At 27.9% G+C, this 20,568-nt stretch overlaps 2 protein-coding genes across 5 annotated transcripts in view; one reads left to right on the forward strand and one right to left on the reverse strand.

Moving 5' to 3' along the window:
• The window catches only part of LOC129962430 (mitochondrial amidoxime-reducing component 1-like), a 41,416-nt gene extending 34,969 nt beyond the window's left edge, over positions 1-6,447 (reverse strand). The window contains exon 1 of one of the 3 annotated variants that reach the window (XM_056076201.1): positions 6,316-6,447. The gene's annotated coding sequence lies outside the window, so the exon portion shown is untranslated. Of the gene's footprint in view, positions 1-5,928; positions 6,091-6,315 lie in introns of those variants that run through there. The other 2 variants (XM_056076200.1, XM_056076199.1) reach the window with 2 other exon arrangements.
• An 80-nt stretch (positions 6,448-6,527) lies between these two features.
• LOC129962429 (E3 ubiquitin-protein ligase RBBP6-like) overlaps positions 6,528-20,568 on the forward strand; it is a 52,403-nt gene continuing 38,362 nt past the window's right edge. For both annotated transcript variants that reach the window (XM_056076197.1, XM_056076198.1), the window contains exons 1-2: positions 6,528-6,821; positions 12,377-12,727. In XM_056076197.1, the coding sequence (XP_055932172.1) occupies positions 12,562-12,727 (166 nt within the window). In that variant the 5' untranslated portion in view covers positions 6,528-6,821; positions 12,377-12,561. The remainder of the gene's footprint in view (positions 6,822-12,376; positions 12,728-20,568) is intronic.

Consider the following 20,568-nt stretch of genomic DNA (forward strand, 5'->3'; position numbering starts at 1 on the left):
ATCTATACTAATTTGTAAAAGTAAGTGTATGACCAAACTTGATATAGCTTCTTTACAATTCTCAAACAATTCTTGAGCCATGGTATGCTTAAAAATATTGAATTCTAATATCTTATGGTGACAGTATTGGTTGATTTACACCAATATCTCACAATAAGATCTATTTGGCATTTTTGTGGAATGCAGTTCAAAGCTCTGTCAAAGCATATTACAAATTTTTCAATGTTTAAAGATTTCTTAAGAGATTGTTGAAAAAAAATGATGCACATAATTACATTTTCGGTATTTCACTATCAGTGAAAAATATGAGAAAATATTCCCGATACATCATTGCATGCATTATATGATGAATGTAATACAATAAATGTAATGCACATAAAAGTTTAGTTATTGTTTTTTTAACTAAAAAGTATGAAATCAGCTTTTGGTCATCACATTTGACATTTTCGGACGGCATATCAACTTCTCCTGTATTCCTCTCAGATACAAAATCTAATATCAATGAAGACTTTTTGAACTGACACAAAATTTTATGTTTTGTTCTTTTAGCATGACTAGTATATCCTTGTGTCCCTATATTACTTAAGCTTATTATCTGATTATGCAGCAAACAGTACACAGCAAATGGATTTTGCAAAACTTATCTGAACCATTCAGCAAAGTCAAAATTCATATTTTTATCCATCCAATCTGTATTAAATATGGATTATGAGCAACTTATTGTTAAAATAAAAAAAATAATAATAAAAAAAAACTCTAACCTACTCTGAATAAACACACAATTTTTTAAATAATAAACAAACCATTCAATAAATTCATGTGCGAGTGACTAAATACCACTATGATTTTCTGCAGATTGAATGTTGCTATTCTCGCCAGAGAAATTTATTCTATTCTCCCATGCAATTATAGCAGTCTTGCACATCCTCATTAGCTACAATCTAAGATTGAGAGAGAACAACTGTCTCTGAAATCGAAATTAGGTTGATCCATGCTGATAAGAAAAGGGGATGAGTAGAAAACAAGCGAGTTTCTGCAATCTCACAGTTGTTTCGTTTTTGGTGTTATAACACTGATCTTTTATTCTTGCAATATTCAGAGATCGGCCTTTTTTAGATAAAAAATAGAAGTAACCAAAAAATTTTAAATTCTCTCTATTTTTCTGGTTTTTATAGAAATTTTCAAATTTTCCAGTTCTTCTTGTGCTTTCGCAACTGTTAAAGAGGTATAGCTGAGTGACAGTGATAAAGTATGTTTTAAGTAATGAAGCCAGGAATTCCTTTCTACAATGGATACTTTTCATAAGTCTACAGAATTCTGCATAATAAGCAGGCACTTATCTTCAGAAATGAAATAACTTCAGATATTTGCTACTATGTTTAAGTTTGAAAATTTTATAAGATAATTCTTTTTTTTTTTTTTGTAATAAATATTCTTACCTTCTAGATGATCACCATAGGATCAGTTTTTTATTGATAAGCAGTATAACTCAGAATTAGTCCACAAAATTTCTAATATTGGCAATCTAGAATTCTAAATTGATAGCTCATATCATTAATGCCACTTCCAATGGATATGAACAAAGGTATAAAAAACAGTTATTGTGATAACTTCTCACACATATACATTACTTCAAGTATAAGAAATCGTGGCATTTTATGAAGACATAACATTCACAATTTTCTACAGATAAGTTGCTAATGGCTTCACTTTACACGCAGATTCTTGAATGAGTAATGGAGAAAGGTAACTTTTTGAATTATGTCTATATTAAAATAGTGACGAAGCTTAACAGCAAGAAAAGATGAAAAGAAAATGCATTTGAATGCTTTTCACATATGCTAAATTTATTGTTATGGTTATATATGATATAGGAAACATTTCATTAAAACAACACCAGATTTAAAATTAATTAACAACAATTAATAAGGATTTACAGTAATTTTAAAAATCACTAATAATCACAACAGATGAAAATTACATATTATTTAAAAACTGTACAATTTACAAAAATACTGATTTCAGTTCTCCCTATTTTCACTTACATTTCCCATTTATCATATTAATATTCTATTATTTTGCAAGATCTTTTTATTTCTTATTCATAACCGCATTTAAACATAATTTTAGATATATGTTTCTTTTGAAACTTTTTCACTCTGTTCAACTCATAAAATTATATCTTTAAATCATCAAATATAAAATGTTGTTAAAATATGGCCTCCTCAAAATAAATATGATAATTAAAGGTGGTCAATATAAACCATTATTTTCACCTCATTTTATATATAGTTTCCCTTAATAATATTCAAAACTTTAAAAATTTTACACTACTTTTATTGTATGCAAATATTGTGAAATATTTTCTAAAAAGATTATTTTGTTTATTCTTAAAATCTTTCAACACAATTTAACCTTTATAAATCTTTTTTATTCCAATAATATAAGATATTTGTTAATGCACAATTTTGAAGTTAGAAAAGAATTACTTTGAGACAGATATTATATTTCTTTGGACAACAATAATGTTTTTGAAAAATGTCTACAAACTATTAACATTATCTATCTATATTTCAGTGCATCATTCAACAAGTTTTATTTGTCCGCAAGAAAAGTGACATGGTTTTTAATTCTCAACTTACTTAGTCCTCTGCCTACAAGTTACTTTTGAGAAGTAATTGGGTCATGCAAGTGCACTCATGGTCCTATCCTACTTTTCCCAATTATAAGCTTATTTAATAATAAACAAATTTAATTTTTATATTATAATACGATTAAAAGTAAAATAAATAAATGATATATATGTAAAGATAACACTTTTTTTTAAATTTTATTCTGTGAAAACTTTGAAAATAAGGTTTAAATCTAAATGTAATCTTTTTTTTTTCCTGGGTAAAAACACATACAAGATAGATTCTTAATTAAAAATATATTGTGAAATGTAATTCACTGATTTTTTTTATTTTCAAATCAATAAATTATACATAGAAAATGTAGGATCTTACATAGCTTTCAGATTTTAAAAAAGAAGCCCCCCCCCCCAGGAATCAAATAAATACATACAAAACATCAAACAGATTATTATCAATGAAAAATTATGAAACTATCAAAATTGTGAATCAAAATATATAAGAAATTTTTATTGAGTGAGGACAAATTAAAAATACCCGTTTTCTGTTTCAGTATTCATTACTTCTTATCTGCTGTACATATATATTTCATCATAGTGCTAATATATCTGAATTGTCTGTCATTCTGAACAGGTGATAATCGTATAACTGTTTTTACTTTATAGAAAGAGTACAGAGTTAAATTTTTTATTACTTTCATTTTAAAATCCAGTTTTTTTTTTTTTTTTTTTTGCAGTACTTTGTGTATGGGCAGTGATTTCCATTTACAAACTTGTTGTCAGTAGAAATATTTTGTTGTTCACAGGACTTATATTTATGCAGCCATCGTTAAGATGATGTTTTGAATGCAATGCTATAGCTATATCTTAATATATATATATAATCTGAGGAAAAACATTTCTTCTTCAAATCTAACCTATTTTAATAATTATAATTTCAATATTCAAAAGAGCATAAATTATCACAATTAACTCTCTCTATATTCTATATTATGGTCTTACTAAACTGCTCTGCATTAGTCTATTATATTAAGTTCCACATTATTTCTGTTTCAGGCCAGCTTAATTATTTCATTTAGAAGTTTTTGAATATAATGCAATGATTTTTCTGTTGTCCGGACCTAAGCTCAAAAGTATGACACCCTTGTTACTGCGAGTCATGTAAGAAACTAATAACTAAACAAGAGTTTAAACGATCATTTAACAGAAATTATTCTCAATCCTAAAAATATTTTTACTAATAGTCCTTTTAATTCTTTAATTAGGATTTAAATCTTTCAAAACAACGACATATTGCTTTGGAAGGTTAATTTTCTGACATCTCACGATAATCAATTTATCGACCGGAAAGTGTCATATAGCGTTTCATGTACTTGCATGTGCAAATAGATTGAACTGTTTCAAGGTTTATGATAATTATGGGAGCAAGTATGGAGAAACGATAATTAGAGGTTAGAAGATTGGCAGTCCTTTCACCTTTGGCGGTATTTATTTGATTTGACAATATTTATTGGTGCACAGAGGGTTAACTCTATAATCCCGGCAACTGCGAAAATTCGAGTGCCTCAAAGTCCTCAGCTGTTTCTTGTGAACGTAAACAGAATGGAATCATCTCCCTTTTCAAAGAAGGGGAACAGAGGAAGAGGACACCCACTGAGCTATAATTGAAATGTGTGGTCAGTTTTTAGACCTTTGTGGCTGTCATTTGTGGTTTGAGGGAAGGATCTGCTTAATTTGTTGATGTTATATTTACACTCATGTGTCTTTCGATGATTGTAGTTACTTTGTTTTTTGGATTTTAAAGTTACCATAGAATTAAGATTAAATTTTAAAACTAAAATAAGGATAAATTAATTAAACATAAAAAATTATTATTTTCAAATCCCCTTTGGATATTTTTTTTCAAAAAGTGCATTTTATTACTAATGAAGCATGGAAAGATTTGATGATAAAAATAAAGTTGGTATTTTAAGTTTGTTTTTTAAAGTTACTGCTTTTTAAATTTTTTTTTTTAAATCTTTATATAAAGCATATCAAAATCTTCAATGAATGGGAAATTATTTTTGCAATCTTTTGTTCCTTTTTTTTAAAAAAATAAAATAAAAAAATAAACTATCTTTATATTAGTAGTTAAAGTACATGATTTAGGAGGGTGGGAATACTCTAGTGATATTTAACAGAAAAAAAATATTGCTATCAATTGTTTAAATGATTGTTTTATTAATTCTCATCAGATAAGTTTCCGATTTAAAATTAATATTTTCTATTTAATGTCATAATTAATTAAGACATAATAAATTTGATCCCAAACAGCCAATTTTTTGTATTTCTATAAAATTGGGAAGTTTTTGATAAATAAGATAAGATTATTTGTACTTTTCTCTAACATGTAAACATTTCCCACTCGATTCATAATTTTTCAACTATTTTCACAGAAGTTCATCAAAAATGAAAATGAATGCATTAAATTTTACTTTATTTCTAAACTTTATACTGCAATTGATTTTAATTAACAGTCACCATATTTTTCTAAAATGCACTAATTGCAAAAAATGAAGGAAGGAAAAAGTAATTATAGAAATTTTTAATTTTATATGTAATTGGGTTAATTTTTCATATGTATTTGGGTATGTAATTTAGTTAAAGCAATAAATTTAGAAAAATCAATTTGTAATTAAATAAGGTATCAGAAAAGAAAATGTGAGCAAAAAGATTTCAAAAAATATTTGAATAATTAGTGTGAATAAAAATACATAAATAAAGAGAAGGGAAATAATTTTTTTATTGATAAACATATTAAAAATTTTAATCTATTATGCTTAAAATAAACTGAAAACTTATGGCAATTGTAATAAAATGTTTAAAAAATTCCAATCGTTGAATTTAGGTTTTCTTTATGGATAAATAAGGCGTCATTTCCCTTATTATTATCTGATGTGTCCTCTTCCTTTGCACTCATAGCATGATTTGAAAAGCAATCACTGTTTGCGTTAGCAGATCCTTCATAGCGAGCATGTTATGCACTCGTCGAGAAATGCCTTTCACCCCCTTAACTCATCTAACCGCCCCAAAGCACCTGAGTCAGGCCCCAGTCGAACGGGGTTGTTATCGGGCAATCAGGGTTCATAAGATTAAAGGCAACAGACATTTTGTTTTTTGCGCAAATTGTTAGAAAAAAAATCCGTTTAAACATTTACTTTCATCATTTAAAAAAATAATACAACATAAAAATCACACTTTACAATATATATTAAAAATCAAAAATGTACGCATCACTTAATTATAAACGAAAATATTACCAAAGAAATATTGATCTTACACAGATCACGGAAAACGCATATCTCACAGAAAATATCCGATTTCCGGAAATCTGATAATATTAAGACCTTGAACTGTCAATTGTGTGCTTTTAATTGTAGAGTTTATTATTGATTGAATGATTGATTGAAATGGGATGAGAATGGGATTTTTGGCAACAAAAGCCGTTATAATTGCAGACATATTGTTTGTTTCTAAAATGTCACATTCGATGTTTTTAATCCTGCTGTTCAAAATAATAACAGGCTAAGAAATTTATTTCTTTTTAAAAGCTATTTCATTATTAAAATTTGCAAAATAGGATTTCAGCCTAAATATATCCTATAATTTAAATCCAATTTACTTTAATAGATATAGATGTAACTTACAATTTCAGGATTTTTTCTTTCTGCGGCTACATTTTTTGACTTGAGTCACCCTTACCTCATGAGTTTGAAGAAAAAAATTATTAAAAGTTTGTTTAGTTTTTAACTAAAAATCTAATTAAAATTTTGAAATATCTATTACCCACTCCCAAAAAATAATTAATTTGCTGGATCTTTTCGCACACTGGGATGTTAACTGTCATCAATGTTAACTGTAGCGTCATAAGATAAGACCAGTTAGAGCGACCCCGTAGTGTTGTGTCGTATGAGATGAATTACAAGTTGTTTTGAAACAACTATTTTGTTGTTCTATTTAAGCAAAGCAATTAAAAAAAAAAAAGCAAGTTTTTTCGGTTATCATTATTTTGATGGAGATATCTCGTACCATTTATCCTCGTTTCAAGATCATTCTACCGTGAATATTCTGTTTTGGAAATTTCACTACCACAGGAGGAAAACGGCCTGGTAACCTCGTAAGCGGATATAACCTTCTAGTTCTTTCCTTCGTGGTAAGTGGTCTGATTAAAATTCTCAATTCCATTTCAAAAAGTTGCATTTGTTTAAATTACTTGAAATAAGGTGCCATTTGTTAATAGAGGTAAGACAACGATGTCATACAGGATTAGGCTTAAGTATTATTAAAGATCTGTTTAAAAGAGAGTATTTATATTATAAAGTAAAAGTTTTCATTAATTATTTTTTTGAAATTTAGTATTTTTAATATAGGTCTTCAGAATTACTCAGTAACTTGATTCATAATTTCAAATTAATATGACTGCTTGAAATGTCTCGATTGGGTTAATTGGGTGTATTAGCAAAGAGTCGCAGATTTTTTCTATTTTCTTCGGTTTAGCTTTCTTTCCATAAAAATATTTCAGGCTTTTTTTCTTTTTTCTATAATTTTCAGTCAGATTCGTCTTAAAAAAACTACTGTGCTTTCATGTGTTTTTGTAAGCTGGAATGTATAAATTCTAAATGATTAGAATAATATTTGTTAAATGGGTTTCTGAATTTTTAATGCTAATATCAGTTGTAAAACATGCTTTCTTATTTGGAAATTTAACATGACTATAGTACTTCCGCAAGAGTTTTTTTTTTTTTTTTTTTTTTTTTTTTTTTTTTAAATCACTGTCATATGTGTCTTTTATTGTTATTTCTTATTCTAAATTTCTTACTGTTATTATCAGAATATTACTTTAAAAGTTTACTAGGTCATTGTGCTGGTCTTAATTTTAGAATGAGAATAATTTACTTCAAGCTATTTGTCTTTTAAAAACTTGTAATTCTTATTCTTCAAAATTATTTATTATTATTTTTTGTAATGTTATGTATTTCAGAAATCATTAGAAAAAAGCAATATTTAATTTTTCATCCAAAATCTTAATGGATTATATTCAATACATTCCTGTTTCAATCAGTTTGTTGTAATGAAATTTGGGCTAATTTTATCATAATGTGCTAGTTGATATCCAAAATTTATAAATTATATTCAAATGTCAATGAAGGTAACTTGAGAATTTGCATTTTTTCTTTTGAATATCCTCTTTAATTTCACTCATAAATCAAATATGATCATATTTTTATTTCGATATGACATTAGGTGCATGCTTCTTTAGTTTTCTGTTATACTGTAACTTTAAATAAAGCTTAAGATTTAAGAAATTTCATGTGATCATAAAAAAGTAATTGAAATTTTGCTATGTGTTGCAAAAGTGGTATGCTGTACCTATAGTGTTCAATATGTATGGAGCCTATATATTTCATTTTCCTTGAAATCAGCATGATCGCTTATTTCTAATGTCCAAGTATAGTACTTCATTCATTAGTTAACCGTTTATAAAATTCCTGAAGATGGGAGGGGACTGAATTGTCTGAAAAATGGGTAAATGTTTAAAATCTTGAATTCCATTTCCTGTACAGATGAGATAAAGATTACTTTGAGTGGAATGGTTGAGTTTAATGTAAATAACTTGCAAATATTCTGCAAGAAATAAACTTAGATCAAGTCAAATTCTTCATGTTATAAATGTATGAATGAAGTACTATAAGTTAAAAGAATGCTATCAAAAGTATACCTTTTGGGGTCAAAATTATACATTTGAACATTTTATATTTTGATCTAATTTACAATATTATAAATATTGGCATATTAGGTATAGCTCCTCTAACAGATTTTCAAATTTGCTAGTATTGGCTAGTATATATTTGCAAATATATATATATATATATATATATATATATATATATATATATATATATATATAGTTGTAGTTTATTTGAAATTTAATAAGTGGAAATTTTTTTTCTTCTGAGAATTAAATTTTATTTCTCATTGATTTCATTTAAAAGTGTAAAACGATTTTTCAAATAAAGTTAAGTATTTATTGTGCAATAATTAAAGAGAATAAAATAAAGCAATATCGTTCTGGGTACGACCGGAGTTAAACCAACCCCTGCTTGGCGCAATTTTCAAAAATCGCCAACAACGGTCTTGCGAAATGTTCAAAAGCAAGGGAACAGATTAGAATCATAGTGCATAATAAAGAGCCAGCTTTGCCGCTGTATCGCAACTTGGCAAAGAAGGGGGTTAAACTCAGGTTCACCCGATATTAGAAATATCTGCGATGTCAGGGAAATTTATTTAAAAACTTTGAAAAGTCAAGGAAATTCAAACAGAAATGCTGGTTGTTCTGTACAAGTGAATCAGGTACCAGGTTTCTTGCCATGCACATAACTAACCAAACATCTGCCATCTTGAATGGCTACAAGTAGTAGCATATGGCACTAATTATGAATTTGTCCATAATCAAATGGCTGTTAGCTCACACACACACAAACATTATGGCAGCTGGACATGAAAAGAAGTAATGCAGAATAATTAAAAATATAAATTATGTCATAGACAAGATAGACAAGAAAAAATAGATTCAAAATTTAACAAAAATTCTGCAAGAACAGAAAAATTGTTAAAGAATAAAACTTAAACCTCATATCTTCTGGCCTTCTTTCAATGAAAAACACACCTGAAGTTTTAACATCAATTGGAATTTCATTCATAATCCACTTGTTTCTTTCATTGAAATTATAGGCATTTTCTCATTGCTACATTCAAACCACCTACCCTTTTCCTTGACCATTGATTCTTTTAATCATTCAAATTAGATGTTACAGCTACGGCTTGCTATTCAAAGCAATGATGGCATAACAGATTTTAAGAAAAACACCTGAAGAAAGCAAAGAAAAGCAGAATTATCTGCAGCATTAGCTAGGGATGTAAAAAAGATTCTCTAAAACTAAAGCTGTTAGTTGAGTGATATAATTTACAATCAAAAATTAACATCTCCCAAGGAGAAGTATAAATTCAGAGCATTTTATAGGTTTGTTCTAAATAAAATCAAATTTCTGATATATTGTTTTTGGGGCATCGAATTTTCTCTTATGGTTAATTGGAAAGTGCTAATTGGCTGCCTTTTTTGGAGACTAATAGTCAACTTGGTGCAAATATTCGCTTCCTATGTATTCAATTTTCCTATGTAGTCAAGAAAATAGTTTATTCATTAGGGTAGTAAAATACTATTTATAAGAATAATTTTAGAAAATGGTTTAACTAAGCTATATTTTATTAAAGCAAAAAAGAAAAGGAACTAAAGTTGGTTGAAGAAATTTTCAAATAGTACTATATTTTAATGAGATTGTAACAAGACTGCTTTCCATTGATATTAGATGAATTAAAAGTGCATTACAAATGTTCATTGCAAACCTATATATTTGTTTGTTGTTTCATTGTAATCTTTTTTTTCTCCAAACTGTGGTAATTTTTCTTGCTTTATTTTTTCATTTGCCATATGTTTTAAAATTTATCATTGTAATATACAGAAAAAAAGCTAGACAACCTTTAAAAATTGAATTAGTTTCTTGTTTAACATTATATATTTTTAAAGGTTTATTTATAGTTTTTAACTTGTTAAGGTTAAACTTTTTATTTTGCTTGCTAATATTTTCCTTTTGTTGATTTTCAAAAGAAAAATGTAAATTTGGTACAAGGTTACATGACTTCTTTTCTCCATCCTGTTATCATTGAATATTGAAGGTTATTCAATCAGTACTTTCATATTGGTAGATGAAGGTTTCTATTTTTATTAATTTTCACAGATTAGTATTTCAGTATTTCACAGGTTAAAATATAAATTACTTCTTTGTTTTATATAATGCTTTTCAATATCCAAAGTTGCAATAATAATTTTAGAAAAGAATCTAGCAGTACCCGCACAGCGTTGCCTATGGCATAACATCTAAGAGGAAAAATTAGCTTTAGACGTAAGTCTAGCCTCCACCTGATGATAGGGGAATATCATGCAGGATCAAAATGATATTTAGAAATCATCAAAAATAACTACAAAACAATTTTTAATAGCACATATTCAGAAATATTTAGGGCTAAGGTTTGATATACAGTCATTTGGTGCCTTGCGAGGTTGGCAATTTTTCGGTTGCGCTTTGTTTGTGGTTACATGACCATTTTTTTTATGTTACTGTATGCTACTATATTTCGATCTTTCCTGTGCATTTCCCTTGGTTTTTTCCTGCTGCACATACTTCTGCTTACTTTCGTTATTTTCGATTAAATTTTTTTGCATGTTTTTCATTTTACTGCATTTATTGACTTTTTTTTTTTTTTCTATATTTCTGTCAATTTGCTGCAGCGCACCTCGGAACCTTAAGATTGGAAACAGTATTAATGCTGTTCGCGCTACATTCAGCCATTTCTATAAAATTTGGTGATAAGCTATTTTTTTGGTGAAAATGACAGTATATCGATGCTGTTCCATATTTAGACTGTTAAAATGGTTTCAATTTTCTCTTGTAAAGTTGCGAGGTTGGCAATTTTTTGGTGGCGCTTTTGTTACCTTTACCTTATTGTTGCCATTCTTGCCAAATTCGGCCATTTTGCTAAAATTTGGTGATAAATTATATTTTGGCAAAAATGACTGTATATCAAAGCTATTCCTAAAGCTGAACAATATGGACAGACTGTAGATATTGTTCCTATTGAAACCAAGGCATCATTTCTGTAATCCACACATGGATCGAAATTCAGAGCGGAGTGCTCCTTTTCGAAACAAATATCGGAACGTTTGTTCTTTCACTTCTCCTGTGTCTCAAATTTAAACGTCTTTCTCTGTCAGCAGATAGGAGAGATTCATTCTGTCTGTAATTCAATTGCAGTGCAATTTAAAGAGAGATGATCACTTCGCTCAGCAGAAGCCTCTCCTTTGAAGAAAGTGTGGACATTCTTTGATATTCACTCACCTAATGTTTCTTTCCTCTACATTTTTATTACTGGGCAACAAATGAAGTATTTTGGCATTTAATGTGCTCCGGCTAAGTTTGAATTTGCTTCTTTTGGGGATAATGAGATTTAAAGCGCTGTTTAAAATCAGACTTAAACAAAGAAATGTATCGCATATGAATATCACAGCTCTTGCTATTTGCACATGCGAAGTTTGAGATTCCTGCTCGAGTGCGGATAAGTGCAAAGCACAGATACTATTGCTTTACACATGCGCGAATCGTAGTTGGAAAGTAATTAAAATCGCAGTTTTTTAATTTGTTATGACTTCAGTATACTAAAACCTTCCCTAATAAATGCCCTACAAAATGTTACAAATATCTCCAAAATTAGTTAAGTATTTCTGAAGTGTTTAGGTTTTCAACTTCCAGATGCTTTCAGGGGACTTCATTTTATACTATGTATAGATATATATCTCCATCTTCTTTAGAATTTTATTTGGACCTTTATCATTTTATTCTAATGGAAGATATAAAAATTTTATTTCTTGATAAAATGTGTATCATTGACAAACACCTATTAAATATATATCCTGTAATATATATTTTCAAATTTATTTTCTGTGATCTGAACTTTATTTAAGTTTTTAAAAACTTTCTTATCTTAAATCTGAATAATTTAGGAATTTCTTTAAACTTGTGATGAAAAAAATTGTTATTTGTAAATTACTGCATTTATAAAATGTATATTTAATTAGATATTTTTCTATGGTAGATCCTTTGTGGAAACTCCACTCCTACTTCTCAAAACATGCTGCTTTTAAAGAGGGCCAACTTTTTGATGTGAAGATGCAGGTATTCTAAGCCTGAGGATGTGACAACAAAGCGTGTTGGATCATAGAACTCTTATTCTTACTATTCCCTGTTGGACATTTATAAGTTCAAAGAACTAGTGTGAAGATGTCTGTTCATTACAAGTTCAAAAGTAATTTAGATCATGATACTGTGACTTTTGATGGCTTGAACATTTCTGTGGCTGATTTAAAAAAGTCTATTATGCAACAGAAAAAAATTGGGAAAAGTTCAGATTTTGATCTGCAGATTACAAATGCGCAGACAAAAGAAGGTGAGGTTAAACAAATTTCCTGAAATATATATGAAAATTATGTAACATCAACAAATATTTTGTTGTGGCTTACACTGTTACCCTGCCATATTTTAAAATTGTGATTGTAGTCCCTCTATATTTATACATATTTTTCATTTTTATTAGAGAATATTTTTGTCTTGTTAAGTTTGTTGTTATGAAGCTTTATTTTTATAAACTGTTGTTTAAATCCCAGTTTTTAAGTGGTTTCTATTTTTATAACTTTTGTTATCATTAAACCAGTACCTTCATGTAACTTGTTTTACTTATGGTTGAATTAAAAGAATCCAACATGTAACACTTGCATCTTACTGTCTGAATTCCTTAGTAAAGAGATAAATTCAGAGTTGTGGAGGTGCATGTTCTCATAGAATGACAGTATCTTTATGGGAGTAATACATGTATAATTTTAATATAAAACGGCAAAATGTTAACTTGCATCGAGTGAATCAATTATGGAATAATTTGTTTATCAAAGTCGTTCGAGAAATTTTAGTACATGTATATCTGGTTCTTACAGCAGACATAAAAATGTTATTTACGAAAATTTATGCTTCTGTTTTGGATTAAATTTATCCAAAACAGAGTTATGGTTAAGTTTGTAAACAAACAATATAGTTCGAGATTGATAACTTATTTTTAAGTTATATATTTATACAGCTAGGTATTCGTGAATGCTAATAATTTTTTAACCTCAAGTAATTTAATAAAATTTAAGTTAGATAAATTTTAGCTATCTTTAGGAATGTTAACAAAAGAATCTTCTCAAGATATCTTGATCGGATATACTGTTCTGTGTTGGGCTGTTCTACGATGTTTTAAAATTTATTTTTTAATTTTTCAATTTCCCATGTATTACTATATTAATTTCCTAGTGAGCAATGAATATAATTAATGTCATTCCCTCATCATGCATTTTACATGAAAATCTTTTGATATCTAAAACATCTTAATACTTAATTATGATCAAAAGGAAATTAATTTTCTTAATATTCCAATTTACTATAAAAATAGAAATGTATTTCTGCACTTGAAAATTTTTTTAAATTCTGTATTAAAAATATATTTAAAAAATTATGTCACCTATTATATGAATTTTTTAAAATATTTGGATTTTTTCTCCATGTTTTCTTATGTGATTTCTTGAAACCAGAAAGACGCTTCCCTTCCCTCTTTTTAAGTTTATTTCTTGACTTCAAATTTATTTGAAGAATGTATTTATATAGATCATTTCTCTTGTTGGAGTTTCATTGAAAAATGTTTATATGCTATCTTTTAAAATGTATTATCAATTGTTAAAAATGGGAAGAAATTCATTACATGTTTAAGTTCTAGTTTAATATTAAATATATCTTTTATTTACTGTTCTACTCGCCAATTTGGTACAATTTACTTTGCTATAAGAATTTTCTTTTTTTAATGTTTATAATATAGTTTTTAAGAAATTGATTTTAGTGAAGGGGGGGGTCTAGAGATCAGGCAAATTTGAAACCTAACTAAGCTTTATACTTTCAGCTTTATTATTATTATTAGCCTATATAGCTTTGGTCTAGTTAAAAAGTTTTTTGCTTAGACTGATAGATATCTCTAGACATTTTGCAGCGAGTTTTGTCTATTGTCAGCTTATTAATATGCAAGTTTATGAAAAGATTATTTTTCACAAATAGACATTTTAATCTGTTAACTGTTAATTTTGAAAAGAAAAGATAATTTGAAAACTAACTTCATTATTCAGAAATTATTATTTTAAAGGAAGAGTATCTAATAATAGCTATTTTTATAAACTTGTTAAAATGAAAATGGTGCATTAATAAATTAGAAATAGTTAATTAAAATAATAAATTATATATATTTGAAACAAAAAGAAATTAAAAAACCCAGTCTTGATTGTATTTGTTTCCATATGAAAGCTCATCACCTATGGAATTTCATCAATGTATTTCTGCCTGACATCTTCACAAGAAATTTCAAAAACACTTGCTGTTCTGTACATTCTTGAGGGAGCTCACTTGTGATAGCCACTATACTGAATTAGAAAATTTTCATCTCATATGAAAGTTTGTGGCCTTTAAATATGTTGCTATTACTTATCTGCCTTTTATTATTACGAAGGTTTGAGAAATATTGTTAAAACTTTGTCAGAGCAATTGGTACGATTTCCAGATACATAATATAGCGAAATCAACCAAATTTAAGAATAAGTCCCCAATTACCACTGATCTGATATTTACAATTATTTAAATGAAACCTTCTAAAATCCTGATAAGTCATTAATTGCCCTTTTTTTCCCCGTCATTCTTAATTTTTGAAGAAAATTTCAAAATTTTTATTCTCTAAGAATAAAATCACTATTGAGTTCCTCTGTCTCAATCAGTCTAATTTTTATTTCGTTTAAAAATTCATGACATTTAGGTACTTTTTAAAGGGTTGCCTGCTGCTTTCCATTTTCTATAAATACACTTCATCTCTTAATGAGCATCTTTTGTAACAAGGGATTCTCGTAAGAAGCAAAACAAAATGGAAAAAATGTCTCCCATTATGGAGCATTTTTTTCTGAAATGAGTGAAAGACTGTAACATCATAAGCTAAATAAGTTTATATTAGTGCTTGTTTGAAGAGAGCTCTTATTTATTTACACAGAAGTTTTAGTTGGTTATCATAGTCAAAAGTGACTCCAAGTAGTTTAAGAAAGTGCTTATGGAGCCCTAATTCATAAGATTTTTTCTCTGACCAAAATTATGGAGCTTGAGGAGGGGTCGAAATGCCATTAATGAGCTGATGGAAGATCATAACCAGAAGGATTGAAGAACTTATGGAGCTGCATTCTATGTTGCAGCAAAATGTTATAGAGGAGGTTTAGTTCAATTCAACAATGCAAAAACCTTCTAATGAAATAAGGAAGATGCTGAAAGCTTAGGAAATGTTCGCATTATATGTTGAGAAGGATTGCCCTGGTAATGTAGTAGCTATACGCGTTACAGAATTATCTGCAGCATTAGCTAGGGATGTTAAAAAGATACCCTAAATCTAAAGCTGTTAGTTGAGTGATATAATTTACAATCAAAAAGTAACATCTCCTCAAGGAGAAGTAGCTATACTAATAGCTACACTGATTTTCACCAAATTCTGAATTATAGCCACAAAAAAAAAAAAAAAAAAAAAAAAATGTCTAGATAATTTTCTTGTAAAAAGAGAATCCATTAATTAAAACTAATAAATTAATTTATTATAAATTTGTTTGATAATTTTCTTTTAAAATGGAATGCATCGTCCTATTTTACATTCTTATAGATGGGGGGGGGGATTGTTTTGTAAATGAGTGTTTTGTACTATGAGTAAGATCCAGGAATGAATTTTGCTTGTTAAACCAGATTACACTGTATTGCAAAATGATTCATTTGCTGCCATAATAGTTGAGTTGTTTTTGCCACTTAGTATGCTTAACAAAGCAATAAAATTTTCTGTGTTTATTGTGCATAATTTAAAATATTTTCTTATGCTGTATCAAAATTGTTTCATTAAAGTTGATTGAATATTAAATAAATGCTGTTAATATCTATGGGCTAGCAGTTTGTCACGGAGAGTGGCTATTGTCATTTAAACAAATTTCAAAAATGTAAATCGTTACATTCACATTGTAAACAATTATAGTATGATATACTTTTTAGTTAAATAATTTTTCCTTTTGTTTGCTAATGGTGATTTCTGCTATGACTGGACATCTTTACTTTTTAACATTCAAAGAAATTCAGATGCTTCCTTTCAGTTATGTAGTGTATATACATATTTCTTTACTCAGGGCATGTATATTTCACTTCACTAATAAGTGGATATTGAATAGCAATAGAATTAAATTTTACTCTTTGCTGAATTTATTTTTTCCTAACATTATATCCTCTTACTTGCAAGCCAGGATGCTTTAAATTTTAGACTACAATGTAAATAGGAGAAATCCCTACTCTCCGTGGTTAATTATGAAATTAGTTATAAAATGATTTGAAATAACAGTAATTTTTTTTCCTAATGTATATGGCATTTGTAATTAATACATTGAACTTCAGATATGCTGCCTGAAATTTTGGTCAAAAAAGGCTAAAAAAGAAATTAAAATAAAAAGCTAACTGATTTAAAATTCTTGGGCTGAACACAGATTGAAAGCTTTTGGTTAAAAAATAACGATAACATTTCAGATATATTTTAAAAATTAATAAAAATCTTATATTTTTCCCTTGTGTAATAAATAGAAATATCACAAAAATATTTATTAGTTGAATTTAAATGCATGTTTTGAGTATTTGAATTTAAATACGTAACCTTAAAACTTTCTGTTTCTTGAATTAGTATCTCTTGGGAATGGACATATAAGATTTGGTATTGAATGTCTTATCAACTGATCCAAAAATATTTGTCATTGATGGGCACTCATACTTTTTGTTCAATATCAAATATCAATTTGTTATTGGGTCTGGATTCCTATTATGTACAATTTTTGCATCTTGCTGATTTATATGGGCCGTAGTATTTGCGAGTGTAACTTCAGAAAGACATTTTTAACAGTTTAAAAATATGTTGTGTACTAATTATTCATGTTTTCACTTTTATGTAATAATTGTCAGACCATTTGTATGCTTCAAAACCAAAATTTGGACTGCTCATACACTGTAGAAATAGTTTTTAATTAATAAAAAAATTAACTGTTTAATTTATGGTTGTTTGCTGAATTTCATATACTTTATAATATATTTTGCCTGACAAGTATGTACAAACTTTACAAAATAAGGATTATAGTTTTTAATGAGATTTTTATTGGTGTCTTTATTGAAGAACTATATGAGAATTTGGTGAGTATGAGATAAATTTTATTTTGAAATAAGAGGACAGACTTGTGTTAATCATTTTTTTGAATTTGTTCATTTTGAATGAAATTCTTGAAAATGCAAGTGAAAATATTCAAACAGTTTTTATGAAATTGGTAGAAATATTTCCTTTTAATTTGATATTTTGTTATATTACGCTCTAATGCGAAGGGGGAGAAAAGTTGCTTATCCTAAGCGTATATATCTCATCTATGTAATTGAAGCCCATTATGAAATACAATATTTCATATAAGTTTAAATATATAGAATGCGACATTTCTAGCATCTTCTTTACTTTCTAAGTCTAGCTTATGTTAAAAATAAGATTGCTTAATCAAAAAATTTAGTTATCATATAAAGTAAACTTGTCACCATCTGAAAGAAATCTTAGATAAATTAACACTGTTCATATTATTCAGCTAAAACTGATGCACATGTTTTTATTTGTTTTTATTTTATAATTATTTTTGTGTGTTGATTTTTGCTTGGAATTATTAAGCTGATATCTTAAGGGAGAAAAGAAACAAATATTCATTTTCTTTTTGTTTAGCCAAAGAACATATATTAATTTCCTGCTGAAATTTTTCCTAACCAAACCTTTCAGTTTGTAATAGACACAGCAGCATTTATAATTTTATTTAGTGATTAATATGATGTTTTGTTAATTCTTTTTATTAGTACAGATTAATAATACTGTGCTAATAAAAAGGACAATAAAAATACTTTATTGATTTTATTAATGTGTAAAATTGGAATTAATATCCTAAGTAGACAATAAAGATTGAAAGGATTAGGAAGTGGAGCATTTTTCTCTTTATGTCCAGCTTGTTTATGATTATTAAAATTAAGAACAGCAATAATTACTGTTCACACTCAGAGCAAGCAGTACCAAGATTATCCCATTAAATCAATGCAGTTACCATGATTTTGGTATTGATAGAGTGCATCTATATAAAAATAGTATTTATTGCATGATATCCTTTATTTAATGATTAAATTGCTACAGATTTTGATGTGAATTTAATAAATTCAACCAATAGAAAAATATATAATAATGATAAATGAAATTCCAAGAAGAAATTAAGAGAATTGGAATTTATACAAAGTTTTACCTTTTTATATTTATTTGGTATTTTTTACCTTTTATATTTATTTGATGAAAAGCTCATGGTTACCAGTTAAAATATGTACAAAAAGAGCCAGTTTAGTTGAAAAATGATGGTATATTAATAACTGCTGTTGTCACAGTTTTGAATGCTAGCATTCAAATATTTTGTTGAGCAGGTGCCATATATTTTAAGAGATGGAATTCCATGCCTGTTGCAATTAATCAGTCAAATTTGCAGTGGTCCATTCTAATTGTAAATGGCGTTGAATTTTTTTTTATCAAATATCTCGTATATGACCAGTGGGAGAAAGGCAATCTTGCATGTAAAAACATATTGACACTTTGTTAAATGTATTATGTGATAGCAATAGTATGAGGATGTGGAGATATATACCCTGATAGAAAATATCTCTTGAAATAAAGATAAAAATCTTGAATTGATTGAAAAATCATAGAACTAGTGTAGACGTCCTCTGATGTACAAATTTATTGTTAAATTGTGTGGGACAATCCTGCTGCCTGAGAAAATTGTTTTAGATTTTAATTTTTAGTTTTGATCCAGCATATCTTATACATTGCAGATAGTTTTGATTCAAAATGTTTACCTGGCCTCCTTACTAATATAAGACTATCACTGGTACCAAGATAAGATAATAGAAAGAGTACTTGAAGGACTTGGATGTTACATATTGTCCAACTCCTGTTTTTAAATGAATGAATTTGCTATCATTCACTGTGTCAGCTTCTACTATGGATATGGAATGAAGGGACACAGGTATGTAATGGATACAACAGTTTTTCTCTCTCGGCAGTAGCCAGTGTGTGGCAAGACTTCAGTCTCTTGAGGCCATACCTGTCCTTGGCTACTGCTGCTAACTCTTATGCATTGTGAATATTTTACTACCAAGTCTACAATACCATGAAAAGAAAACCACCCTTTCACAGTCCTGTGATACGATTTCATTCAAGCTTGGTAGGTTTCTGATTTTGCTTTCAGCTCCTAGAAAGTGTTTTTGATCCAAATCTTGGCAACAGAGCCAAATCTCAAAAATAAATAACTGTTTTAAAATCTACATTAACAAGAGTGATTTGCATATTCATAATAGTCCTAGTCTGACTCATCCAACATGGAATTGGAATCAACATCTTTCAGTGATGCAAACATGTATTTAAATTGTAATTTTCAGTTCTGCTCTGTTTTGGTGATGAAATTTTATTTATTTCCAGTGTATAATTATATTATTTTCTTCCTTATATTATTTCTAGATAATGATGCATGCATTGTGCTATATTTTAATTTGTGAGGTGAAGGACATTTTCTTCAGACCTTTCTACAAATGTTTAATAGCATTGCCTTTGAATGAATGTTTTTTTGCGTTTGATATGGCATCTGAACTTAATTTGGTTTTAGTCTTAACTATTTGGTAACTGGTTATAGATTGTACTATATTTTAGTAGAGTATCCAGATGGTTTTATTGGTATTCCATCATCAACTTTGCAGCTCATATAAATTTACATTCACTTTCAAAAAATTATGTTTTATAAAAAAAAAAACATTTTCTTTTTCTAAGAATAGAAAAAAATACTATATCATTTCGTTCTTTCTTTTTCTTTTTTTTTTTTTTTTTGTAAAAAGAAATTATACATTATAATGAGAGTCTCATAACGTTTTTAGATTCTGGCATGCTTTATGAACTTAAGCAAATAAGTGACTTTCTCCCTTTTTCATATGTGTGTGTCTTTATTCTGAGAAAAGTTCGATTTTCTTTTTTGATCATTGCCTTTTTCCCATAGATCATTATGAATTATAAAATTGTAAGGCTTTTTTTTTATTATATCTGTTTTAATTTTTAAA

This window comes from Argiope bruennichi, chromosome 2 (genome assembly GCF_947563725.1).
Source record: "Argiope bruennichi chromosome 2, qqArgBrue1.1, whole genome shotgun sequence".
Classification (NCBI taxonomy): Eukaryota; Metazoa; Arthropoda; class Arachnida; order Araneae; family Araneidae; genus Argiope; species Argiope bruennichi.